General features: G+C 51.9%; 1 protein-coding gene across 1 annotated transcript; it reads right to left on the bottom strand.

Moving 5' to 3' along the window:
* Positions 1 to 66: 66 nt before the first annotated feature.
* On the bottom strand, positions 67 to 22,728 carry Trpm5 (transient receptor potential cation channel subfamily M member 5). The gene is made up of 25 exons (XM_085842493.1): positions 22,681 to 22,728; positions 18,205 to 18,331; positions 17,623 to 17,803; positions 16,413 to 16,585; positions 15,568 to 15,754; positions 13,801 to 13,865; positions 13,463 to 13,654; positions 13,077 to 13,179; positions 11,755 to 11,873; positions 11,060 to 11,398; positions 10,854 to 10,994; positions 10,622 to 10,745; positions 10,093 to 10,238; positions 9,304 to 9,416; positions 9,059 to 9,151; positions 8,459 to 8,717; positions 7,738 to 7,856; positions 7,443 to 7,575; positions 6,616 to 6,790; positions 3,813 to 3,966; positions 2,743 to 2,924; positions 2,289 to 2,421; positions 1,476 to 1,548; positions 1,043 to 1,109; positions 67 to 748 (listed from the first exon to the last, which is right to left on the bottom strand). Exons 2-25 carry the CDS (start codon positions 18,319 to 18,321, stop codon positions 660 to 662), a joined length of 3,477 nt encoding a protein of 1,158 aa, XP_085698619.1. The 5' UTR covers positions 18,322 to 18,331; positions 22,681 to 22,728; the 3' UTR covers positions 67 to 659.
* Positions 22,729 to 27,623: the final 4,895 nt, after the last annotated feature.

Raw genomic sequence — 27,623 nt, 5'->3', positions numbered from 1 at the left:
AAGGAACGGAGATGCCTTTCACTAGGTCAGACAACCCTCCATATTCCCCGGGTGTTTGAAATGTCCGTTTAGCCACCATTGTGGCCCAGTTTAGCTGACTTGAGGCGGTCTACAGGCTTTATAGAAAGTAAAGTAGCATTGGGTACCCTTGAGCAGTATCTTGGGGTTTCTGCCAGAATGATCAGACAGATAATGCTGTGGGGAGTGAAAGATGGGAGCTAATTACAATAGATCTGAGTCCTGCCCTCTAGGAGCTGGTCAGCTAATGAGTGGGTCAGAGGACAGAAAGAAACCTCTAGTGTTTAAGAGGTTGGCTTCTTAGGAACTCAGGGTAAGACAGGGGTTAGACCTAAGTAGCCCCATCCAGGCAGATGGTGTCCTGTGTAGGACTTAGCTAGATCCAGCTCTCCAGTCCAAGCCAGTGAAAGCTTTAGTGGGACATGAAAAATCTTGCCCTGCTGGAGAGGATACCTCTGAGGCTCCCGGATAGATGCCAAAGACATGAGTTTCATTCTCATAGGAAGGGAAGTCCAAGAAGTGGTCTGTAGCAAGGTCTTGAAGACCATCTCTTGGGGCTGCTGGGAGTAGGGGAAGGTCGATGTGACCCAAAAACTCGATGTGGCCAGGTCTGGGGCTCTAGAGCAAGTGGTTTCTCCATTTCAGGTGTCCAAGGGTGGCAAGCCAGCCTCTAGGTACTCCCTGTCTCTAGCAGAGGCTGGCTGACTCCTGCGACCACAGTTCTGAGAGCCTGGGAGCAAGAAAGGGAGAAAGGACCCTCAGCTGGAGAGCCCCAGAGGGGGCAGGGCAGGAGTGAGGCAAGGGCCAGGACATGGAAAGTGCAAGGCTAGCAAAGCCAGTGCTAGGCAGAGCCTCGGGACACTAAGGAACAGTGGCCTGCCGAGGGTAACAGGGACCTCTAGCACAGGTGTCTCCATTAGGCAAGACCTAATACACAGCCCGCAGCTTTGCTCTTGCCCTAATCTGGTGGCTGAAGGGAGGAGCCCATACCCATCTCATTCCCATGGCCTGAACCCATACTTACTTGAGTAGGTGCCTCCTGGAGCCAGCGTATCCGTCATAGAGGACAAGAGGAGCATACAGTAGTTGGCCTGGAGAGAGCCAAGGGAGGTGCTGAGACTTCGGTGGGGGGTTGGGGGGACGGGGGTTGGTTTCCTCCCATGTGACTGCCCTTCTGCCAGGGCTACTGCTGCCCTGGGACTCCACACTCTGGACCAGGTCCTCCCATAGTGCATGATAAGGGATAGTGACTAGACGTAGTGCTGAACCTAGGTTTTGTTGGACCAGCTCTAGAACAGCAATGAGTCTCTAAAGTGAGTTGGGGCAGGGGCAGGCCACTCTATCCAGGCCCTAATGCTACCCATCAGGATGCTGGTACAGGGCTGTGGTAGGTCCAATGGAACCAGAAGGATGCCCCCACCCCAGGAAGAAGGACAGACAGTGGGTTGCTAGCTTGCCTGTGATTCCAGACACTTGATCCTCTTTTCTTGCTCTCTCAGCCCCCCGATGTATTTGGCAATCAAGTCCACTCTGTAGAAAGCAGGGCCAGCCTCAGTTGTGACACTTCCATGTCACTCCACAAGGGGGAGCTTTGTGTCCTAACTGCTTTCTCAGGGCCTCAGTTAACTGTTGGCCTCTTGCTTTACTGCCCTTCCAGTCTTTATCTAGGGCCTGTCTATGGATATGGAGCACTGCTGTGTACCCTCAAAGAGTTTGAGATCCCGTCCCTGCTTGGAATAGGCCACCAAGCAATAGGATAAACACTAGGTCATCCCTATAAGCATTCAAGAACAGCCCCTCCACAATCTAGCACCGACTGGGCGTGGATCTTCAGACCTGAGAGAGGAGGAAAAGAGTCCCATTGCAGAGAGATGCCTAATTATGGGCTTATGCTCTCAACCCACACATAAACACACACTCCTAGAACAAGAGGGCTGGGTCTTGTTTCCCAGCCATGTTTCCCCAGCTCAGAGGTCCTGTTATTGGCACTAGATGGTCTCACCCAGCCTTAAGGTGGTTCAGAAAACCCCACCCATTACTGAAAAGGCTAGATATCCCCCCCCCCACTTCCACGTGTTCACAATGGGGAGCCCCTCCCAGACTTACTGCCCCTCACAACACCCAGCTGACCAAGGTCAGCCCAGCCCTGCTGCATCTGAGTTTACCTGCCTCCTGTCAGGGCCCTTTCTACATCTCTGGGCAGCTCATGAACAGGAATGACACCTGCCAGCCTGAGTCTCATATGCCTGCTGTCCCACAGGCTGCCCCACCTGTGTGCCGTTTTCCTCAGCACCTCCCCCTCGCTGTCCCTCCTCCGTTTCTCCATGGTACTCAGGAAGTTCTCCTTTTGAACCGTTTCCCAGGTAATGATCTTCTGGTCCAAGGGGTCAGGCAAGTCTCTCTCTGGCAATGTGGGAGACAGCAGCAAGCTTTGGAGAGCGGTGTGAACCCCTAGGGAAAGCCTAGGCCCAGGCTGATGCAAGGGAGACTGAGGGCAGATGCCACCAGGCAGGGCACAAGGTAGATGACAGAAATAAGTCCCTATGCAGGGATTTCAGGCTACAAGGAGACAGGCTGGCCTTGTGGCTGTCTAGTCTCAAGTCTACCTGGAGCTTTGGTTAACCTGGACAGGGCCTAGACAAGGAACCCCAGTTCCTTCTATGGTCTCCTCTGTCAATTGGGACCCTCCCCTCGGGAGCAGTGGCATCCAGCCTGGGGCCTCACCCAGATGTTGCCGCTTGTGCTGGGCTTCCTTCCTGAAGACCTGCTTGAGCACCAGGCTCAGGTGGCTGAGCAGGATGAAGGGCGGGGCCAGAGCTGGTCTTCCATGGTATTCAACGATGAGGTGGTAGCGTTGAAACTTCCAGAACATGTCTGCGTTGCCTTGCACCACCTGGAATGTGTAGCTACAGGACACACAGCCAAGCCCTTGCCTTATAAGCTGTTCTATCTGCCATGAAAGCACCCTACCTCAACCCAACATCTACCTTCCACCCCACACACAACCCCCTGTATCCCAATTTCCATCTTTCATCTCACCCCTTCACCTCCCACTCCTTATATGTCATCCCCCATTGCATCCAGTTGGTAGCTTGGCTGTGCTGGGAGCCCTTTCAGAAAGATAGAGGCTAACAGTTAGCTTTAACTCTCAACTTGACACAGCTTAGAGTCACCTGAGAAGGGAACCACAATAGAGGGACTGTCAAGATCATAGTGACCTGTGGGCGTGTCTCTGGGGGATTAGCCCACTGTGGGCTGCACCATTCCCTGTGCAAGAGGTCTTGAGTTGTGTAAGAAGTCTAGCTAAACATGAGCCTGAGGAGTTAGCAAACAGCACTCCTCTGTGGTTCCTGCCTTGAGCTCCTGCCCTGACTTCCCTCAGTGGCGGACTGTGATCCGGGAGTATAAGATGAAATAAGCCTTTTCTTGTCCTAAATTGCTTTCAGTCAGTTTTATCAAAGCCACAGAAAGGAGGCTTGGATGGGGGTTCGGCACCCCTCAGACACATTCTCAGGTATACTGCAGTGGAGCTTCCTCAGTGGGGTGTTTACACAGCTCTGAGTCCCCAACCCTGTAGACCCATCTTCCTTCCTAACAGGATAAACAGCAGGGGTGCGCTCACAGTGTGTCCATACCTGTAGTGTTGGCTCTCTACTGCAGGTCCAGCCTACTGGACGCAGCAGCAAAATACCAGGACATGGGTCCTGTCTCTGTCAGCACCCTGAAATCAGCCCTACTAAGATGGAGCATGGATTGGCAAGGGCAGGTGAGCAGAAGTGGAGGCAGGAGGGTACCTGAACATGGCGATCAGAAGGTTCATGAGCAGCACATTAGTGACGAGCAGGAAGGTAACCAGCAGGAGAATGACCAGCCAGTTGGCATAGAGATTAGGGCAGGAAGCCGAGCTTTCCAGCAGCAGAGGGTGAAGAGAACAGTTCACACGAGCCTCTGTAAGGCAAACAGACACCTTCAGACTGGGAGTGTGGTTCCAAGCTGAAGCCGACAGGCTGCGGGTGCCGGGTAGGTAGCCAGGGGCCTGGTTAACATGGGGCTAGCTAGTTTAAGCACCAAAAGTACCAGCTCTAGTTACACCAAGCCAACAGGTAGACTGTTCATCTTCTGCCTCCTCTGCTGGGATTCCATGGAGGCAAGCCCAGTCCATGTGAGGAAGTGAGAACAAGAGCCATAGAGCCCTTTAGGCTTCCTGTCCATGCCTTTCTCACCTAGTGCTCTCAGATGGGATGCAAACCTGCAGCTTTCTGGATACCTCTGCCCATAATGGGAGTACCCAGAGCCCTGGGCATCCCCCAAGGACTCTGAGTCACAATGCTAGCCCCTTATAAATGCCATCCCCTTTATTTCTGCTTCTCCCCTGCCTGCAGGGCTCTGCCCTGGCCAAGCCTGCAGGGAAGCATAGGCTGAGATTGCTATCCCTCCTCCTGGCTCCATCCCCTGTCTTCTCCAGGCTGTATGCTGGCACATAACTGTCTGTATAAGTAGGTGTGGGCATATATGCATGTATGCATGCATCTGTACCACCTGTACACTTCAGTGAGTTATTATTGATTCTGTTCTTCCAGCTCTCAGAATTATGGGTGATGCTCTAGGGGAGGCTGCCTTGAGGTACAATTTTGGGATATTTGACTTTCAAGTCTAGTATATGTTCTGGCATTCTTCTGACCTGCCTTGTTTCTCAAATCCCTGCCTTGTTTACCCAGTGAGTTATTATGACCAGTCAACCCATGTGAGATGTGGAGTGTTCTATCATATGGAGGGGTGCAATCAGTCATCTGAGAATGCCAGATTCTGCCTTGCCCCCTCCAACGCTGCTTTAGCAGTCACTCCATTCCCCACCCTATGAACCTGCTCCAGGTTCTGTTTCTCTGGCTCTCTTCCCTTCTCTGGGTGCCCCAGAGGGTGGCCAAGCCCCTCAAAAGCAAGGAGGCCTTGAAAAAGCATAAATCCTGCCTGAGGCCTGAGAAGGCCTGCCTGGCCTGGTTGAACACAAGTTTGGCCCTGAAGTCCAGAGCCTGGTGGGAAAAGGAGGAAGTGTGTGATGTGGAGGAGAGGTGAGGACTACCCTACAGACTGGGCCAGAACTACCCAGGCCTCAGTTTCCCTCTGAGTACACTGTAGCTATCTTAAGACACACCAGAAGAGGGCATCGGATCTCACTACAGATGGTTGTGAGCCACAAATGGTTATGTAGTTGCTGGGAATTGAACTCAAGACCTCTGGAAGAGCAGTTAGTGCTCTTAACCGCTGAGCCATCTCTCCAGTTCCAGTTAGAGAATACCAGCCCACTCCCAGCATAGTAGACACAGTGTAGGGACTGGCAATGCTACTTCACAGCTCACTCTGCCTGCCACATCTATAGTGGTTCTGCTGACCCTGCAGTGGCCTCTGTACCTAGACTAAGGACCAACCTGCTACCCTTCTAAACTGCCAGGTGGCCTGAGCTTGTTCCCCAATTCCTGTGGAGAAGAAACCAGAATTATAGTTACTACGGAACTCAGACCCCAGAGCTGCCCTGGCTGGGGTACTCACCTTCCTCTTCCTGGCCCCAGGGACTGAGGCCATGAGGCCATATGGCTCAGGGGAAGGGAGAAGCGGGCAATGTCTGTTTAAGCTAATGGCCTAGAAAAGTGATGGCTCAGTTGAGCAAACACCAAAAGCAATGTGGTGGGGAGAAGAAAACAGCCCAGGATATGGCTTGGGAGCACCCCAATTAGAAGTTAATTTCCAGCCTGTCTGTCCCTGGAGGCCTGGGCTTGCTCCAAATCACTGTCATCTGTTGACAAATATTCATCCAGTGTTGTAATTGTTGACCTGGCCTCATTAATGGCCTCCCCCAGAATGGCTGGGGTCAGGTCTCTATTGACTATCCAAACTGTATGGCCTCATGGTTAGATAACACTAAGTCCCTTGACACTAGCCAGAATACAGACACCTCCCCCAGTGCCTGAATCTGCATCCTATCTCTAAGCCTACACATGTCCAGTAGTGACATATGGAGCCTCTGTCCTGATCCCCCACTCTCTAGGCCTCTTTCCGACCTAATGAGCTGAGTCTCTATGTTTGCCCAATCTTAGCCACCTTAGGTCTGCCTAGGTTCCCACTCTGTCTCCAGGGTTTTTCTTCCTCCACTACCCACAAGACCCCTGCAGTAAGTACAGGGCTGTATCCACTTGTCATGAAGTCCCTAGAATCTCCAACAGCCCTAACTAGGTTTAGGGCCTAGCTTGAGGGGACACTCATGACTACAGACAAGCCTCATACCACTGACATCAACAGGCAACACACAAAAGTTGAAGCCCATTGCATCACTTGAGTTCCCTAAGAAGAAAGCCAGCCCTGCATATTCAGGATCTTCATGGCCTACTCCCAGCCAGAGAAAGGTTGAGGGCTCCATGGCTGACTGTGTCTTACCCTACTCTGATCTCAGCCCAGAAGGTATGCAAGGCCTGTGGCCTAGACTTAGGATGCTGTTGTGTCAGCCATTTTCAGCCAGGAACCTGATGACCCAGAAGTCCCAGTGGAGCACATATCCTAGAGCCCACCCGCCCATCAGCCCACCCTTCCTGGCTCAGCACAAACCATCAATTTCATCCAGAGGGATTTGCCCAAAAATCTGCAGGTAAGGCCTGTATAGCACACGGCGGAAAATCCACTCCAAACGGCCATCATGGGGATGCAGCAGGGCCTGAGTGGTCACACCATAGGCCACAAGCCATACGCTCAGGAAGAAGAGGAAAAAGAAGACATCCTTCATCTGCAGAGGGAGGGTCACAGGGCATGGCCTGGGTGTGAACTTGCCCTCAAGGGTCACAGAAGAGCTCACTCTACCCCAGGGTGGAGTTCAGAGAGTTTACTCTCACCTAGGGTTGGAGTTCTAGGGTTTTCACCTCAACCTAGGGTTAGGGTCCCAGGGGAGTCATCCCCTCCCAGGCCTGGGGTGTTAGGGTCTTCGCCATTACCTTGGTTGGGGTTTTAGTACTTACCCCCGTCCAGGGTCGGAGGTCCCAGGATTCTCACTGCTACCCGGGGTTGAGATACCACGGGGCTCACCACCACCCAAGGTCAAGGTCCAAGAGGGCTCACCCCTAACCCAAGTTAGGGTTCTGGGGAGCTCATCTCACCCAGGGCTAGGGTCCCATGGGCTACCACCTATCCAAAGCTGGATACTCCTCTAAGTGGATGCAGTTGGTACCTCATCCCCATCTAGAGTCAAAGCTCAGTGCCCTTCCCATCTATGAGTCAGTTTTCCTTTGGGCTCTGCAGCTATCCAGAGCTGGGATCCCAAAGGGCTCACCCCCCAGCAGGTTTAAGGTTACCATCCACTCAATAATCTAGATTCCCCATCTATCCAGGGTGGGGTTCCCGGTACCTCAGCCCCCTCAAGGGTCAGGGTCCCAAGGACCCACCATTCGCTCTACAATGATGATCTTAGGACCCAGCTGCTTGTGAATAGCAAAGATGTGGATGAGCCGAAGTGTGAACACCATGAAGTCAATGGCCAGAACGGTCCTGCCAGCCTCAAACACCGAGGGCACCATTCTGGAGAGGGACCGAGGCTGGGTAAGGCTGCTGGTGCCCATGTAGGACAGGAGGTTTCCCCCAAGACACAAAGTATGCTAGTCAGCTGGCCAAAAACCAGGTTCTAGGACCACACTTGGGTTTCAGAGGGATAAGTAGGATCCCTAGAGCCTGCCCACATACCTACAGGTGACTCCAACAATGAACAGGAAGATGGCCACCATGTCACACTTGTTCCAGTTGTCTTCCACATACAGAGTGAATTTCTTCACCAGGTGTGTGTCCTCATCTGTGAAGAAGCCCTGGCAGAGGGAGAAAGCCTGGTTGCAGCACCGTGTCTCTCTTGCTGAGACCAGGGTGGAATCTGCATGAATCAGAACTCAGTTTCCAAGTTTATCAGAATCAATTGATGACTAGCACCCTCTGTATGGCTAGGAATGGAGCTATCAACTGAAGATATTTCAGGGATAAGTCTGGGGACCAAAAAAAAAAAATGAGATCAATCTAAACTTAGGGTCAGGACTGTCTGTGACTAAAACTCAGAGAGTCTGGATTTAGTCAGTGACTCAGGTCAGGGTTCAGACTCTGACTAGGGTATCAAGATCAATCTGGAGCAGAGATCAGGGGTCAAGATGGTGCTGAAATCAGTTCAGGTTGGCTCTAGAACTGTGACTAGGATCAGGACTTAGTCTGATTAAGATTGGGGCTTGGTCTGGATCTGGGGTTGGGGCTCACTCTGTGACCAGGACCAGGACTCAGTAGAGTGGGTTGACAGAAAGGCCACACAGTGGGCTTGTTCTAATGGATTAAAAAGTCCTACCTCCCCCGGAGCAGGTCCCATCTGAGGCACATAGAACACAGCCTGAGTTGCAGAGCCCAGGAGAAGGCCATGCTGGCCACTGACCTGTCGGATTTCCTCCAGCACCAGTGTGAACACCCAGAAATAGAGGGTAACCTCGGATCCAGACGGCCCCTGGGGTGGTGGCCTGAAGTCCACCAACAGGACATAGGTGAACAGGAAGAGGAATGCGAAGTACATGACCACATTCCCCAGGAACACAGTCACAGGAGCGCCCCAGAACTTCCTCCACCGTGTGAGCAGGAAGGCAGCTTGTGGGCCTAGATCGCCTGGAGCCCTTGGTGCCTCTGTTAGCTTCTCCAATCTGTGTGAGTGCAGAGGCCACCATGGTGAGGAGGTACCAAACCATGGTACCCCATGGGAGCCCGACTCTGTCTACCATGTGTCTAGGAGCTGGCCACTGCCTAGTGGTAGCCCTGACTCTCTCTCCATCCATCCCAGCATTCTCCATTCTTCCTAACCGTCACCCTCCCCTACCTTCTTAGCCCTGCTCTATCCCTTCTAGCTCAGTCTCCTCCATTTTGTCTGTGCTCTATCTTTACAGGCCCACTCTATCTTTCTGTTTTCTAGTTCCTTCCCTCCTTCCCTACTTCTTGCATCCTTCCTGCCCCCCTTTATCCCCTTCATCCCCCAGCCACCCCTTACTGGCCACCCCGGCTGCATAGGAAGCTCTTTTCCATATCCAAGCTGTCTGGCTCCTGCAGGTCTTCTAGGTCCATCCTCTGCGGGGCATCCTCACTGCAACACAGAGAAGAATATCCCAAGCACGTAGACGGAAGAAAGTACTGGACCAACATGGGGGAGAGGGGGCTCACATAGCCAATCAGACGTAAGGCCGTGAGACATGAGAACATTGAGACTGGTACCTGCTGCTGCCTGTGTCCACCTACCTGAAGGAGATGAGGTTTGTGTAGATGAGGGCTGGGCAGGTAAAGGCACCCAGAAGCCGTAGGATGGGTGTACCTGTGGCCATGTCTCCCCACCAGATCTTGGTCAGGAATGCCTGGAATAAAGTCACATGTTGTGGCTGCCTGTCATCACACTTTATCTCATGTAGGGATGTGTGCCTGAGATACCCTTCCCAGACCCCTCTCAAGCCCCCTCCTGGAGCACCCGCTTGGGCAGAAGCATCCTCTTTATAGGAGAATGTGGTTGATTGTTTTGCAGCCTGCCTGCTTTTCTTCTTTTTTCTTTGAGGAAGACTCCCGTAACCCAGAAAAACTATCACTATCAACTTCATACCCGAAGATGGCCTGGAACTCTTGAGCCTTCTGTTTCTACCTCCGTAGTGATAAGATTGCTGGCATGCGCCACTACACCTGTCTTATAGAGTGCTGGGTATTGAACCCAGGTCTTCAAGCATGCTGGACACACCATTAAATGAGCCACACTCCCAGCCCTGTTGTAACCTTTCAATAACAGGATTATGGATTGGAGTTACAGCCAACCAAACTGAGAATGGGTGTTGCTGGGCCCAAGAACCAAGCTAGGAAAGTATTCTTGATGGAGGAAGCTGAAATTCAGCCACTCTTCCGGTCCCTCCCCTGTGTAGCTGCAACATGGGCTAAGAGCTTCAGGCTGGGACATTCATGGGAGTGACCTCAGTGTCCTATGTGGGTAGCCTGGGCCCTGCCAACCCTCCTTGCCCCTGGCCATTCTTAGGCTGGTCAACTACTTACTTGCACACCGTCATGGGCAAAGAAGGCCTTGGCATCAGCTTCAGTGGCCAGGTGCAGGCACGTGGTCCTGCTCCAGCTGTGGTTCCTTCGCACCAGCAGGGCAAAGGCACGGTCCTCACTGTTGCTGTAGCACTCTGAGAAAAGATCTGTAAACAAAATCAGCTGCTGGGATGGAGTGCTGATGTCCAGTCCCTGGAGCCCACCCCCCCCTGCCCCCCGTGTCATCTGCAGTGTATGCCCTGAATCAACTTCCTAGGGTTTAGCCAGGCCTCCCATGCTACAAGGTCACTGAGAGTCCCACTGACCTTAGAGCCCTTCCCAACCTCTGACCTCTGGCCCTTCCCCTTCTCCCTTGGGATTGTGAGGGACTCTACCTCCCGGTCAGGACTTCCTGACCAATTTCCATCCCCAGGAGGAAGTGCTCTGTGTTCTGTTCTGCACAGGAGGCCATGGGGGTTACCCTGGGCCACGTGGCTATCAGAGATATCTGCAGGGGACCAGAGGCAGAAGCCCTCTGCCTGTGACTCACCCAGGGCCAGCTGCTCATACTTGGCCTCACGCATGGTGCGGGCCACCTCTGCCTCTTTCTCCAGGTGGGACATTTCCTTTATGATCTTGCAGGCAGCCAGAGCAGCAGCCACACCCTCCCGGCCCTGGAAGATGGAGAGACAGGGTTTTAGGAGGTGGCTGGACCATCCCGATATTCCCCAGTCTGCCTCTTGAGTTGCTCAAGGAAGTCGTGGACTGAGGTGGCTGCTCACCATGGCCCAGAAGTATGTGGCCATCTCATAACGATTCTGCAGCACAGCCCAGAGGAACAGGTCCCTCCAAGGGTCTTCACTCTTCCTACTGAGGTCTGGCAGCCACTTCTGGCCTGTGGGTCGCTTAGGTGGCCCTCTCTCCTGCAGAACAGGGCATCAACATTCAGCCTATCCAGTACACCCTGGCCCAACCTGGCTCTACTCACCTCCATCCTGCGCCCGTCCTGGTAGAAGCCACGGCAGGCGTCATGCAGGAAGTCTTTGAGTACGCGGGAGACCTCGTGGAGTGAGAAGGCAGGCAGACCAATGGGCAGCTCCCGAGCCTGCTGGGCACCCAGGCCGGCCAGTGTCAGCCTACCCTCCTCATGCTTACGCTGCAGCAGTTCAAAGAGGAGGCTCTTGGGGGATACAGAGTGGTAAAGCTGCTGCAGCCGCCCATAGGTCAAGAACTCGGCCATGTCAGCACCGCTGTCCACAAAGAGGCGGACGAAGTCAGGCTTGTTGCTCACGAGGGCATCTGTCATCACCTCTTCCAAGTCACAGGACTGGATTCACCCAGTAGAGAAGATCAGGACAGTAAGAGGGAGGAAGAGAGGGTGAACATCCTACCCTGGACACCCCCAACATATTCCCTGAAGCTGGGACAGGCATGGGTCAGCAGAGCATGCTGGCCTCAGGTGCCAGGGATAAGAAAGTTTTGGTGAGTTAACATTAGGAGTGTTAGGACTCCCTCTGCCCCCGTTGGGACTTTGAGTGTTCCCTAGCATCATCTTGACCCCCTCCAGGGCAATATCTGAGACAGGATGGACCCAGATGCTACCCGTGAAATCCTACTACTTCAGGCTTCAGTATATTCCCTGCCTGGTGTTCCCAAGTTGGGCCAGGGGAGCGGGGAGAGCACCTTCCATTCCACGTCCCCATTGAAGATTTCACTCTTGGCAATGTCCACGCGATCCCAGGCCACTGCTAACTTGAGCTCATCTAGGTAGTCTTGGGCTTCTTGGCTGTGGCTCTTGCAGGCTGTGGGTGGGGGTGAGTTCCACAGAGCTGGAGGGGAGGGACTAGAACTCTGTGAGGACTTGATGAGGGTTGGCAGCTGCCTCTAAACAGCAGCAAGAGACATAGGACCGAGCACTCAGGGGCAACACCCCAGAATCCCCTGGACATAGTCTGGAGAGGCAGAGGCATGCTCTCAGGAATATAGCAATTTGGCCAGCATCTTCTTGCCCAAGAGCAGGACAAGGCTGTAGATTCTCATGCAAGCACACTTCTTCCATGGGAATGCCTGACACTTTCACTGGAGGCCACAGTTACCAGCAAGCCCCATAGTGAAGACCAGCAGGCTTTTGCCTCCATGGGAGTGTGACTCACTGAAAACCACATGTGGTCCTGTATCTCTTCCTGGGCCTCACTATCTCAGGCAGGGGAATGACCAAATCCAGAGCTGCCCCTTTATAGTCTGGGCTGACTGTGAGATTGCTATGTAGCCAATTTGCTTGAGCAGCCAATCCTCCTGTCTAACAGGTAGAAGCTATGACATCTGGTTTATGTGGCATTGACATTGAACCCAGGGCTTTGTATATGGCACACAAACATTTTACCAAATGAGCCACATCCGCAGCCCCAGATGCCCCAGGCTCTCTTAGAGTGGCCCCATCCTCAGGTATGTCCCCATCCCTTCCCCAGCATGGTCTCTCCCAGATTCCAGCCTGTGCACACGTGCTCCAGGTCTGCCCTGCCACATGGACAAGCCTGGGTGACAATCCAACATATCCACCAGTGGCTGAATGAACAAACCAGAAGACATCAGAACTCAGCCATAAAAAGGGAGGACTTCCAGGCACAGGATTCCATGGGGATGGGTCTGTGGGCAGTGGGCTTCAAGAAGGAAGCTGGGTACAAATAACATGGACTGTAATTCCATTTATGTAAACTGGCCCTAAAGCCCACATTCTTAGACAGAAAACAGGGGACTAGGACCTGAGGACAAGGTGAAGTTATTGCTAAGGCAATTGGATGTGTATGGGGTGGGGTGGGGGTGGGGTTAATAGAAAATTTCCAGAACTGGGGATGGTTACAATGCCCTGAGGCTAGATTATAAGCTACTGAACTGAACACTTCATGAATTTGTAAGTCATCTCTCCTACCTGGGAAGAGCTGACAGGTATCCTCTGTGAACACTGCTAAGTCTGCAGTCTCTGAGGGTAGGTCAACTTGGCTCACCTTTCACAAGTGCCTTGAGGATGACAGTGTCCAGGTCCTCCGAACTCTCCTGCTCGAAGTCGTATACTGTGAGCAGGTTGGGGTGTGCAGCAATGTTCTGTAACTAAGACCAGGAAGAAGCCTTGAGGTCTGAATATGTCCTGGAAGGGTCCTCAGATGGACCACTTTGTCCCTGCTGACCCACAAACCTAGCTCAGAACTGCCTACAGATGGACCAGGCTAGTTGTCTGGTCTCTCTGCTACACAAGGACCTGGATAATTCTGAGGTATATAGGAAGAGAGGGCTTAGGCTAGGCCCGCAGGACTTTCAGGAAAAGCATCCCCACCCAGGGGAAGCTGGGAGGACAGAGGCAGGAGATGGTCATAGCAGCCCCAGCAGCACGTACCAGCTCTGTCCAGTGTACAATGGCTTCCCAAGAGAAACACTTGCTGGGGAATTTCTCTCTGAACTGCTTCTCAGCCACCTGGGGCACCAGGAGATGAGGCTGGCTCACCAGGGCAGCGAGTACATCAGCAATGCCCCCAGAACCTGCCAGGATCAGCCATGGGGCATCCTGCTCCACTGCCCTGGAAATCCTCTGGGGAAGGCAAAGAAGGTGACACCCAGATGAATGTTTAGGAGGTGCCTTAGCCCTCCACACCACCCTGTAGGTGCCCTGAGAAACTACCATATCCTTCAGGGCTCCAGCCGGGGGAGGGGGAGTTCTTTTCTTTCTGCCCTTACCTCTAGGGTGTTGGGGTCACCATTGACCAACAGGCAAAGGACAGGTATCTGGATGCAGCTGGTGCCTGTGGGCAGAGCAGCCATGAGGCCATTTGATGCTCAGAATGTGAGAACTCAGGACAACTCCAACTTCAGGCATCCTTGGGTGCCATGTTTCTGCACGCCCTGGCCTGGCCTGGCAAAAGCTTCCTTTTTTTTTCCCCCTAATCTAGTCTTTTTAAAAAAGAAGATTTATGCCGGGCGTGGTGGCGCACGCCTTTAATCCCAGCACTCGGGAGGCAGAGGCAGGCGGATTTCTGAGTTCGAGGCCAGCCTGGTCTACAGAGTAGACCTACAGGTCTAGGACAGCCAAGGCTACACAGAGAAACCCTGTCTCGAAAAACAAAACAAAAACAAAAAAAAAAAAAGAAGAAGATTTATTTATTTATTTATTTATTTAATGTATATGAGTATACTGTAGCTGTCTTCAGACACACCAGAAGAGGGCATCAGATCCTTTTACAGATGGTTGTAAGCCACGGTGTGTTTGCTGGGAATTGAACTCAGGACCTCTAGAAGAGCAGTCAGTGCTCTTAACCACTGAGCCATCTCCCCTGCCCCAAGTCTAGTCTTAATTTTGAAATATAGTTTAGGGTGATCCCCTGCTTGCATCTCTAGAGTGCTAGAGTTACAGGCATGTGCCACAGTGCCTGGTTTATTCTATGCTGGGGATTAATCCCAGAGCGTTGTGCACAAAAGCCAAGCACTCTACTAACTGAGCTACATCCCCAGCCCACAGTGGCTTTTCCACCCAATAGTGAACCCAGATAGTGTATCAAATCCCTGAGCTGTGGGCCCACACCTTACATCTGCACTGTCCAGAGCTGCCATTAAACACAAAGTAACTTAAGAGAAAGGAAAGCCTGGCGTGGTGGCATACGCCTTTAATCCCAGCACTCGGGAGGCAGAGGCAGGCAGATTGAAGCCAGCCTGGTCTACAAAGTGAGCTCCAGGACAGCCAGAGCTATAAAGAGAAACCCTGTCTTGAAAAACCAAGAGAGAGAGAGAGAGAGAGAGAGAGAGAGAGAGAGAGAGAGAGAAAGGAAGCCTAGTTGTACCTGCCACAGCCCAAAAGCAGATACACTGTGGCTAGGTAGTCACTCTACAAGCATAGGACAGAGTTGCTCTGCATTGTAAGAGACACACCAGGCCAACACACCAGGTCAGAAGCTGGTGGGATCAGACCCAATTTGCAATGGTTCTCTGGAGACCTTTGTGGTATCAGACACAGATCTGTTTCCACTGTTAAAGTGCACTGGCTTTACCAAAAATTTCTAAGCAATGACATAGTAGCTTATAAATATTTTTTTGTCCCTTAATATTATCCTAGTCTCTCTTTCACACCCTCCATTAGCCACAGATGTACCCATTCCCTCAGGCAATTCTGCTCCCTGGTGGCAGTAAAGGGGACTGCACCTCTGGGAAGACTATTGGCTATCAGAGTCTGCAGCCAGAGTAGCACCATTTAAAACAGTGGCAACTGTCCTGTAGTCTGTTCAGGAGGTGGCTGCTGCCTAGCCAAGGTCACATTGCCCAGCTGTGTCACTCTTCCATCCCACACCAAAAGCTCTTCTTCCCAGGCCTTGTACACTCAGGCATGCAGGACCCCCCCCCTACTTCCTGGAAGGCCTTTTCCCGATCTCTCTATAAAGTTCTTACTGGTGTGTGCCACATCTCCATGTCTACATCCCCAAGATGCTGTAGATGGGCATCTAGAGCAAGCCTTACCCCCATAACCTGTCCTCTGCTGAGAGATGTGCTTCTCCAGGCTCAGCTGCAGCTCTGTCAGTCCGTTGTTCCCACTCCCAAGGGCGCCTGACTCCACAAGGATGAAGTGGGAGAGATTGCTGTCCAGGGGGCAGAGGGGTCCCTGAATATTGCCCTCATCTGTTGGGTAGTGGATGGGAGTATCCTCCTGTGCCAAGGAGAGATGGGGAGGCAGAGACCTCAGGAGCAGCTTGGGTTGGGCCTTGCTGTGCTGTGCACGCCATGCTGGGGCCCTGGGAGAGGCTTCAGCAAGGCCTCAGAGTCCCCACCCCTCAGGCAGAGGGAGGCTGGACCGCTAGGCCGGGGGGCCTCCCTGGAATGAGTGAACCATGGAAACAGCTGGGGCCAGGGCTTTGCAAGCTCCACCTTCCAGACTCTTCTGGGCTGGGGTCCAGACTTCACCTCAGTGGGGCCTCCTGGGCTTCTCATTGGTTCTGCCTTACACAGACCACAGGGTGGGGGATGTGTATGAATACCAGAGAGCCAAAGCCACCTGGCCAGGGTTTTCTGGGACTTGAGGACAGCCGTCCAGCCAGGCTGGGCTGAGAGCGTTATCGGTCTGGCTTTCCACAGGGAGTAGAGTAGGCTGCCACCCTTATTCCTGAGAGATGCTGCCACCTGGTGGGAAGTGCTGGGCCCATGGAACCCACATCTTCCCACTGCAGCCCATCCTCCCACCTCTCACCTCTCTCAATACTTTCAGGGCCTCTCGGAGTGGCACAATTCTTCCGCCTGCCTATAGCTTCCTCTACCCACCCAAGCTCACTAAACCCTATCAGCTGTGGTCCTGTGAACCTGTCACTAACCTTTTGGTGGACACCATCTAGAAGTTGACGGTGAAGGATTCGATCCAGAGAGGCCATTCCGATGGCCACTACACGGATCTTGGTGGATGTGCTAGCCAGAGAGTGATCACGTACAGCTTGTCCAACATGGCGGGCCAGGCCCACGTGGAGGGCACTGGTCAGGATCCAGGCACCTATGGGAAGGGGAGAGAAGGGTCCTGGAGTCCTCACAGTTGGCTGATCAGGGAATCAAGTAGTGGAAAATAATTTTTTTTCTTTCCTCCAGACAGGTTTCTACAATGCAGGCTATTTGTCAACTTAAGTCATTCCATGTGTTCTGTGAACCGAAAATACAGTATGTACCACCGTGCCCAGCTACAGGGAACACTTTCAGGCTGATGGGAATAGTAAGGCTCAGGGGGGATATATGTGTGGCAGACAGTGACCTTTTCCAAGATTTGTCCTAGATGCTGCCCTGTAGCTTGTTCTGGGCAAGGATCTAAATGACAAAGGTCCCATCTGCATCCAACTGTAAACTATTCCTTTATTATAATCACTTCTGCAATGAGAGAGACTCAGAACTTCTGACCCCCTTGCTGGGTGTGTGTTCATGTGTGCTGCACACCTGTGTCAGGGGACGGGTGTATGTGGAGGCCAGAGGTGCCATTCACCTTGTCTCTGTAAGATGGTCTCTGATGAACCTGGAGCTTACTAATTGGACAACTCTGGAAGGCCACTGTCATACGCTACAGGGACTTGTCTGTTTCCCCCTAGCACTGAGACTACAAGCACATGCCTCCATGTCCAACTTCCTGTGTGGGTGCTGGGGACTGGGACTCTTGTCTTTAGCCATTGAGTTATCTCACTATGTTGGTTAGTTTTAATTTCTTTGTAAAATTATGTAAGTGTAGGTCAATATATGCATGGGTGAAGCTGCCTGAGGAGACCAGAGGTGTTGAGTCTCCCTGGAGCAGGAGTTACAAGCAGCTTCCAGCTGCCTGGCGTGGGTGCTGAGAACAAAACTGCAGATCCCTGCAAGAGCAGCAAATGCTTGCTTTTGAGCATCTCTCTGATGCTTAGTTCCATCAACTTGAAACAATCCAGAATCACCTGGGAAGGGAATCTTAGCCTCGATCAGATTAGCCAGTGGGTGTGTCTGTGATGGATTGTCTTGGTCGTAAAGTGTTGTAGGAAGACCTCACCCACTGAGGGTAGGGGGAGCCAGCCTTACCTGTGCTCTGAGCTGCTTTCACCAGCCCCTTGCGCAGGACATCCCGAAGCCACGACTTCATAGCCAAAGGTCGTTCCTCACCCACCAGGGACACCACTAGGTTGGGGGCTGGCAGGTGCCACTCAGTGAGCAGGAGTTCAAAAAGCACGGAGGGGGCCACACTGCTTGGCACCTTCACAAACTGCAGGGTAAGGGGCTAGTGGGTTCCAGGTGGTAGACAGCACTGGGTTTTGGGATTCTCATCATGGGGGAGGAGGCTGGGCTTATGGAACAGAGCAGGCCACAGGAGGGCAGGCTTTAGACACTCCCTCCTTGGGGCAAGGCTTTTGTGTGGTATAGTCATTGCAATATATCCTCCCCCTGTGAGTGGAGAGTGAGGCAGGAGTCCTGAACCTCAAGGTTCTCATTATCACCAAGGCAGGAAACAACTCTCAACTTTTGCCTATCTGGTCAGGGTCTCTGCACTCAGCTCATAAGGAGTGGACACAGATTGAGCAGGCCCCAGGACTGGGCTTTAAGGAAGAAGTAAGACTTGGGGATTCCAGACATGGTGGGCTTCACTCAGGCGTGTATTGCCCCTACCTTGCCTCGCTTCTTCCCAGACCCTCCGAAGTTGATCTCTCCCCTGCATAGGATGAGGTCCCAGCCATCCTCAGTATCTGGGGGGCTGCCGGGGCAGGAGCTCTGGGTTGTTTGCATGGTGGCTTTCCTGTGAAACATATATATGATGGAACCCACAGGATGGACTAGCCACCCTCTTCTCCTCTTCATAAGGAAGACCTGTCCCATCTGGCATGTGAGGCAGCTGCCCATCTCCTGGCCCCACCTGAGCTCGACCTCCCTCTCACTAGCTATAACTAAAGTCAGGCTCCTTCTCTACTGGGTGTGGGGGCACAGCAAACCCACCCGCCTGCCTCTGTTTCCCACACTTAACCAAACTCCGGGTATCTGGATTCTAACACACTCATCACCGTTCTCAGAGGCTTTTACAGGGGGTTCCTGGAAACCTCCAAAGACAGTAGGGAATTCATTTCCCCAACTCATGGGAGTTACACCCTAGACTGCTCCAGACAAAGTCCCAGGTTTTTTGCCTGGGTAGTTAGGTGAGAAGGCAGTTGATCTAGTTCAGAGGACAGAGTGGAGGAGAGGAGGGACCTGGTAGAACTGGAAGTCCAGGGTAGGAAAGGTTAGGAAGGGGAAGCAGGAACAGAAGCCAAGAAGAAAGTCCAGGAAGGGAAGTCCACTGGGGGTGCAGGTGAAGAGGGCAGGGGGAAGAACAGGCAGAAGCAGGGAGAGAAAGACCCCATCAGGCTCTTCCCTCCACATTCCCACCTTGGTAAATAGAGGATGAAGAGGCTGCCTGCAGCATCCCTCACCCTGGCTGAGCTCAGGTCCTCTCCCACCCACCCAGGCAGGCTAGGCCCCTCAGCCCTACCCTTCACTTCAAGAACTTGTGTGGTATGCAGCTGGGTTCCCTACAGATCCCCTGTGTTTCTTTGATGAATGTCAAAACCCTCTCCTGCTCATTGTGGCCCTGCTTCACCATGCCTTGGATCCTAAAGTAGGTGTCCAGCCAGGGAGGAAGAACATACTGAAGGCCCTCCCTTGGCTCCACTGTAGGTAGAGATCCGACATGACATGGGAGAGCATTTTACATACCACTTCCCAGGTCTGCATGGCTGTCCCATGTGCCCAGCTTTGGGGTGCCCACATGATAGCACTTCAGAATCTGTACTTTTTACAGGGGGGATACCTGTGCACATAGGGGGCTGAGAAGGAGGGGGATAGGGTGGTATAAGTTATGAGGAGACTAATTCTCAGCCTCTTGTGGCTAACCTGGACAGGAGTTGAGTCAAGGTTCTCCCTACACACCGCTGGAGCCAGCATGCTTATAGTGTGACTCCCAAAGACAGTGTATCTCAAAAGATACACCTGATCCCTAACTCCTGGTACTGTACATGTGACCTACAGAAGTTCAGGCTTTGCAGATGTGAACTGATGTTTACCTCTGATGAAGGTTCTGCAGATGACTGACTCATTAGAATGTCCTAGTTATGGAAGCTGAAATGTTACAGATTCCCTAGCTAAATTATCTTGGGCTGTCTTCAGCACACATTTATTACCCACTTCTATTGTCAGAACATCCATCTTCCAGGTAAAAACCTTTAGCCTGTATTCTTAGCAAACCTCAAGCTTCCTTCCACCAGCCCAAATGCCAAAAAAGTTATCAGACAGCATCTGAGGCCTGTAGTAGAAATTGCTCGCTTAGCTGTAACCTACCTAACCTGGTTATCCCACTAATGTATTTGATAAATGCCTTGACTTACTGTTATCATTTCTGTGACAACAAAAGTTGCAAAGGTTATTGTAACCATGGTCACAGTGCAACACATCCCTTGGGGTCTCATTAGCTACAGTTGCTCATACTTAGCTCAGTATAAACTAAGTCTTGTTGCATTTGGTGTAGGTGTAACTGGGATATGCTAAGCCATTGGGTGGAGTAGGACATGCTCTTTACCGGAGGCAGGTGTGCGGACAGAAAGGGAGAATTGCAGGTAGGACCCTCAGAGGCAGAAGAGGTAGGAAGGCGCCTCTTTGTGACTTGTGTGGCTTGGGAAGATGTGGGGCTTCTTGGGGTCTGCTCTAGGTGCTATGACAGGGGTTTTTGTTTTGTTTTGGTTTGGTTTTTGTGGCTTCACTTACCAAATGAACTGCTTAGTTTTTTTCTGTCAACTTGACATAAGCTAAGGTCATTTGGGAGGAGGGACATTTTATTGATTAATGATGGCTATGGGAAGATCCAGCCCACTGGAAACAGTACCACCCCTGGGCAGGCTGTCCTGAGTTCTATAAGACAATCGAGTCAGGAAACCATGAAGCACAAGCCAGTATGCAGCATGCCTTTGAGGACTTTGCTTCAGTTCCTGCTTGCACGTTTCTGCCTCCACATTCCTGCCCTGGATTCCCTTCATGATGGACTGCCTGGTGCAAGTGGAAATTAACCCTTTCCTCTCCAAGTTGCTTTTGGCTATGGTATTTATCTCAGTGGCAGAAAGCAGACCTAGGACACCTGGGCTTCACCTTGGCCTCAGACCAAGAGAGTCATGTCACCCTGATTTTCCAGTGTATGGTCCTATATGAAGGTAGCCACCATGGGTCACTGTGTGGTCACAGGAAAGTCCTCTCCCTTGTATCTGGTTCTTATAGCCAGGCCCAGCTCTTTGATTCCTTGGGTCCCCTGCAGCCCATCCTGCCCCAGTTATGGGAGATGTAAATTCACCCCACCCACACCAGGAGTTCACACCCAGGGCCTGTGGAGGGCAAGATTTGAATAAAGTCCTCCAGCCACAGGAATAAACAGCTGATGGTTTTCCCATAGGAATCTGGCTAGGGTCACAGGCATGTCCCTGTGTGCTGGAACACGGACCAAAGCTGGGAGGCCTGACCCAACTGAGGTGTACTCCTGAAGTGTTAGGGACAAAAACCCAAATCCAGGAATGGATAGGCTATGGGGCCTTTCCCAGGGCTCTGAGGACAACTTTCAACCCCCAGGGCCTCCAGGCATCCCTTTGTTTATAGCCATGTGGGCTCAGTCCCTGTCTCTGTGGTCAGGGACTTATGCCTGTATGTCTCTGTACTTTCTTCTTCCTATAAGAACCTCATCACCAAGACAGGACCCCCACCTTCCCTGCATCTCACCTACAAAGACTCCATTTCTAGACAAAGCTACTGTCTTAGGGTCAATGTGAAAAGCATGCTGCTAGCAGTAAATCTCACTATTGGAAAGAGGGTTCTCGGTCACATCTGGACTTGTGCTCTGCAATAAGAGAGGTAACTCAAGCTGTATGTGTGCTCTGGCTTGGAGTATGGGAGCCATGCTGTTTGTCCTCAGTCTTTGGACTGGGAAGGGGACCTCCTACTCTTCTTCCCACTTAGTTCCCAGTGGGAAAGTCGTGGACAGGTTCATTTTGGCTGGGGGAGGACTACTCTGGGGCTCCTGAGTCTCTGGAGGTTTCTTTTCCAAGGGCTAGGCCCTAGAGAGTGCCTTTCAAGATGGAGTTCGACAGTGCACCCCCACTCATGGACAATGGATTAGACCCTGCAGACCAGATCACCTTGCCTTGCTTCGGTATAGACTGGATGGATGGTCCAGACTCCTGGATGCCATGGAAGGTGGAAGAAACACCCAGGAAGTGCTAGGCCTTGCTCTCCCCACCAGGCTGAGGTGGAGGGGCATTTGGGCATGTACCAAGTACCAGGCAAATGTGGCCACAAAGAGGGAAGGCATGCAAATAGGATTTGCATGTGCAGGTGTCTGGGTCTAAAATGCCCCCCTTTGTTGGTGTTTTTTTTTTTTTTTTTTGCGGGAGTGGGGGGAGCTACATGACCCTGATCATTATCCTATGCCAGAATTCTGAAAGACAAAAACAGATTCTTAATCCCAAGGCAGTGGAGCCCTTGGAGGCTCTTACTAGCTGAGACGGTCACAGAAAGAGCCTGAAATAAATGTACTTCTCCGCCCCTAAGGTAGGAAGAGCCCAGAGCACGACAGATCTGGCACCCAAATCCTGGGGCCCTGAACGTACTTGTCCCTAAACTCTCTGTGCCAGCTTACAGTGATATGTGGGTAAAACTAAGAAGGTCACTGCATGCAGCATGCATGAGTTAGCATGGCACCCCTCACCCCCTTGGTGAGGAGACCTGACATTGCTGACAGAGCAGGACGTAGGTACAACTATGAGGAGCTGGGTCCCCACCCCTACACACCTCCTGCAGCCCCTGAGCTCAGGCTGAGTTTCCAAGGTGCTGCGGCAGATGTAATCTCCAAGTCTGGGGCTCACAGTTTGGATTGCCCTCCACCCAGACCCTCCCGAACAATGGGTAGCCCTTTCCCTTGCCCATGGCAGACTTGTCCTCATGATGCCATCCCTGATGGAGAACATGAGGTAGAAATGTGGCTAGAACATAGCTCCTGCTCACCCTTCCTACCTTCTCAGCAGAGGTCTGAGCGACTTTCTGGCCCCACTCCTATGCAAGCTGACCCTGGTGTGAGCTTACCTGCCCGTTCCTTCCAGATTCCTGGCATGTAGCTGCTGGTGCTGAATGTTGGGAGGCACTTACCTACTGCAGGCTCTGTTCCTCCCTTGATCCACCCACATGCCACACCCGGCACCTGGCAGCCAATGATGTCTTAGAAAGCTGGGCATGAGTGAACCTAGGGTACCACCCAGCCGCCAAGGGCCAGATTGGTGCCACTGGTCTGAGAGCACATCCAGGCTGGCCAAGAGCCCACTGTTAAGAGGGGTTACATGAAGCATGGGTCCTTTCCTCCCTGGGCTCTGCCTGGCACAGACGATGAGTACAGCCTGGGTGTCTGTACTCTAACATGAGGTCAGAGGTCAGATGGGAATTCTGCTTCATTTCTCACCAAGCCTCAGTTTCTCTAGTTGAGGAAACAAGGACTTCCTTAAGGACACATGATCCATGAAAGGGTGTCTGACAAGTTGTCCCAAGGAGGATAGGCAAGCAGATGAACTGTCTCCTGAGGTCCCAGAAGGTCTGGAGATGTCTGCCCTGACCTGTGGTGTGCCACACTCCTGGAGAATCCTATGGTGTGAGTGAGCTGAGTACTAGCTACTTACCAGTCAGGCAGTCAGTGCCTTTGACTGCATGAGGACTGCCTCCAAATTGAGGCTCAGGGCTGTTGCTGGTGATGCTTCTCATGGCTGTGACACTGGCTCTCTTCCAGGCGGTTGTGGATAACTGGGGAAGACCCTCATGGCAGCTCTTGACAGTGTTTCTGTAAGCCCTTCCCCCAGGGACCACAGGATCTGGCTTTCATTACTTTGCCATGAACCCCAGGGGTAGGGGGATAGGGGTTGGGCAGCAGCCAAGGACCCAACATTAGCCACCAGAGGGCGCCAAGATCACAGGCAAAGACAGGACCTGGGTGGGGCAGGGAGAGAGCTACCTCAGGCTAATCAAGGGCAGGGGTCTCCCTCTGGCTTTGTCCTGAGCAAGAGTGCCACAGTTATATGACCATCTGAGCTAGCATGTTCCCTAGCATACCTGTCATGTTACCTTGACATAAGCCATGCCCATTTGATGCCCTTCTGAAATTACAGGCTGGGCTGGGGGGCAGAGGTTCAAACCAGCTCTAGCCACTTGGGCCCTGAAGAGCAGGGACTATAAGCTTTGAGAGCTTGAGAGCTGTGGGGTACAGCTCTGGAGGAGGGTACATAGCGGGGGCCTAGGTGGAATGGCCAGATCTCAGTATAGAACAAGGCCAGAGTTCACTGGATTCTAGAAATCTAGCCTAAGTTCATGTCTACCAAGCAATCCAAAGCCTAGCCTTCCTATGTCTGAGGACTAGGTGGAGAATAGGAGATCTTCCAGAACCCTTCCTTCATCTGCTGCTGCCCCTTTACCTCCATCTTTTGGACACTCGAAGGACTGCACCAAATATTCCCTAACCGTTCTAGGCCAATACCATATTATGGTTCTCCTTACCCACAACCTTCCGTGGACCCCTGTGATCCTAATAATCAAACCCAGAAAGGCCCTGACACTTTTTCTTCTGCTCCCTTGGGGCACCACTCCTTGGAGCATCTCCTGCAGGCTTGTCACCACAGGTCTTGTCCCATGTCTTTCAAGGACCCCTTCACTCAGGCCCACACCCACACAGGGCACATTCCTATAGCTCACTTCCCAGGCACCCCAGCAGCGTTGCTCAGTGTTGCTTTGTCATCTGAAATGACCTTTGCTTCCTCATTTGCCCATCAACAGCCGCTTCCTCCATAATTCTGCTGGACACTGGGCAGCCCCAGCCAACCCCAAGTGCAGAATATGAAAGTATACAGAACATGTGCCCAAAGGCAGTTGTGTGCCTGAGCATGTGCATAGGCATGAGCCATATGGAGGCATAAGTGGGGTCTGGGGAGAGAGCCATTTAGTGGGAAGCAGCTTCCAAACCATTCCAGGCGCTGGGCAGATAGACATTGGGCAAGGCTCAATTGCCCATATGCTCTCACTATGAGCACTGTGATGAGGAGAAAGAGAATCAAGGTGCCATGGGAGGGATCCCTAAATTGCCCTCAACAGCTGCTGCCCTACATTGATCACCATGGCTTGGCTGGTGGCTGTGTCTGTCTCTCTTGTGGTTGCGCTGACTGGTGCCAGGAAGATATTTCCTCTTGGGCAAGGCTGTGTTCCAGAGAGCAAGTCTCCAGCAAGGGCTGGCTCCCACCCCAGTTTGTGTCCCCAGGGTAGTGGTTTTCCTTCCCACCACTGACTGACTGTACAGTCTCACTAGCTGCCTTCCATGCCCACCTGCTCAAAAGCCAAGTCTAGCATTCATGAGGGCTAGTGTTCTTTGAGGGCCAGTGTTCTTAAGTAGCCTGAGCGATCTCTGAGGCTGACACCTAGGTTTGGACTAGAGCAGAAGAGGCCAAAGTCTGGCAGGCCTTCAAGTCTCCCCACCCTGCAGAATTTAACTCAAAGCCTCCCCCACCCCAGCATACTTTTGGTAGAGAAACTACCTCCTAGGAACAGACACTAGCTCAATGGCCCTGCCCCATTCTGTCCCTAGACTCAGTTCTGTCTCTGACTGCCTTCTGTGGAGAGATGCACTCTGCAGGCCCAGAAAGTCTGCATCTCCAGCATTGACACTCAGGGAATCAAGGGCCTTTCCTTCCCACAGCAATTCTAAGGCCACCAATGTTGCTCTCATGACCTTAGTACCCTCTTGGCCCAGGATTTTTTACAACATGTTGGACTCTTTTGTGGTCTCTAAGTTGGAGACAATGGTCTGGGAAGAGAAAGGACAAGAGCATCACAGGCCTTAGGCCTGAGCTCTGTCTATTAGTCTGACACTGGTCCTGGTGCTATCCCACAGTTGTAGATCAAGGCCAGAGGGGCTGAGGGACCAACTCAGAGCTCCTGCCAGGCCTCTAATGGAAACTAATGGTTTCCTGGCCCCATGGCCTGTACTTGGCTTCCATGCACACATCTGTGCCCCCTGTACATGCTGTCTATAGAATGCGTATGCTTCTACATTACGCAGAGCCGTTACAGGACCGATAGCCAGCCTCAGTGTGGCATCAACTACCAGCCCTGTACCTGTTCCAGGTCCTGTCAGGCAATGGGGACAGTGATCATGATGAGCATTTCCTAGGATTCGATGAGGACATACCAAGGTGGGTATGCTTAGGTTAGCACCCAGGATATCTTGAAAACTGACCACATCCACCCATTCATCAATGACCCATCCACCCAGACATCTTGTTTATAGTGTGTGTGTGTGTGTGTGTGTGTGTGTGTGTGTGTGTGTACGCAGATGCATGCATGCCATATGTCATCCCTTGCCTTGCCCTGTTTGAGACAGGGTCTCTTCTTTGCCATCACATACATTAGCCTTGCTGGAACTTGTGCTTCCTGGGATTCTCTTGCCTTCACCTCCCAACTTATTGTAGGAGTATTAAGATCACAGATACACACTATGTATAGGACTCTGAACTTGTCTGTATGCTTGTGTAGCAAATGTTTTGTCACTGAGCCACTGTCCCTGTTCCTATGAAGGCATCTAACTGACACCCACCACCTTCTTTCTGCCCATGTCCCTACCCACCCAAGCCTCCAGATACATTAATCTGGGTATCATCATCCATCCATCTAAGAGTTCAGCAGTCTTCTCCAGAGGAGCAGAACTCATAGAATATATACATATTAATGAGATTTATAGGGTTGCTTACATGATAGGTACCAAGTAGTCTAACAATGACCATCTACATGCTGCAGAACTAAGACCCAGTGTCTGCAGAGCCCATGAAGTCAGTCAGTCACCTCAGTAAGCCCAGTCTGGTTCCAATCAGTCTTAGAAGATCCCTGGAGAATCACTGCTGTTCAGTTCATGTTGGAAAACCAAAGTAGCTGGAGTCTGAAGTCAACAGAGGACAGCAACAGCAGTGACGGACACACTTGCTCAGGAGGAAGAAGCAAGGGAAAGTGGCCATTGCTCTTTCCTTGGGACCTCTTTATACCAGGACTACTTTCTGTGTGGATCCTCCCCAATCTTAATCCTCTCTAGAAACACCCTCTCAGACATGCCCAGAGACAGTTTTCCTAAAGTGATTCTAAATCTTGTCAAGTTGACAATCAAGACTAATCAGGCCATTCACTCACTGATCAATTGATCGATCCATCCATCCATCCGTCCACCTACTGATCCATCCACCAATCTACCCATTCATCTACCATCCATCTATCTTGTCATACATCTGCCTTAGTTACGGTTTCTATTGCTGTGAAGAGACACTATGACCATGGAAACTCTTATAAAGGAAAACGTTTAATTGGGGCTTCCTTACAGATTCAAAGGTTTAGTTCATTATTGTCATGATAGAATGCATGGTGGCATGCAGGCAGCCATAGTGCTGGAGAAGGACATTTGGGTCAGCAGGCATCAGGAAGTGACAGAGACACTGGGCTTGGCTTGAGCTTCTGAAACATCAAAACCCACCCTCAGTGACATACTTCCTCCAACAAGACCATACCTCCTAATAGTGCTACTTTCTATGAGCCTATAGGGGCTATTTTCATTCTATCTACCTATCAACTCTACTACTTGTCACCATCCATCATCCATCTAATTATCCATCTATCCTTATGTCTACCAACTCATGCCTCTGTCTCATTATTACCATCCATCTAAACATTCAGCCTCCTATCCAGTAGCTATTCATCCATTTGCCCATTTATACATCTATCTACCCAGATAACACCATCCATTCATCCATCCCTCCATCCATTCAATCAGCTGACTACCCATCCATCCATTCATCCACTCATTCATCTATACAAATTCCCACCTACTATCCACTTCCCATCACCATCCAAGCACCCACCCACCTATAAAGCCACCCACTCATTTCTCTCCAGTTATTCACTCACATTCAGGAGCCTCTCTGTGCCTGGACTCACAGAGGTGAATCAGCTCCCTGTCA

Source organism: Mus caroli, unplaced genomic scaffold, assembly GCF_978045245.1.
Source record: "Mus caroli unplaced genomic scaffold, Mus_caroli_1 scaffold_8, whole genome shotgun sequence".
In the NCBI taxonomy this organism is placed as follows: domain Eukaryota; kingdom Metazoa; phylum Chordata; class Mammalia; order Rodentia; family Muridae; genus Mus; species Mus caroli.
This window is presented reverse-complemented; position numbering and strand designations above follow the sequence as displayed.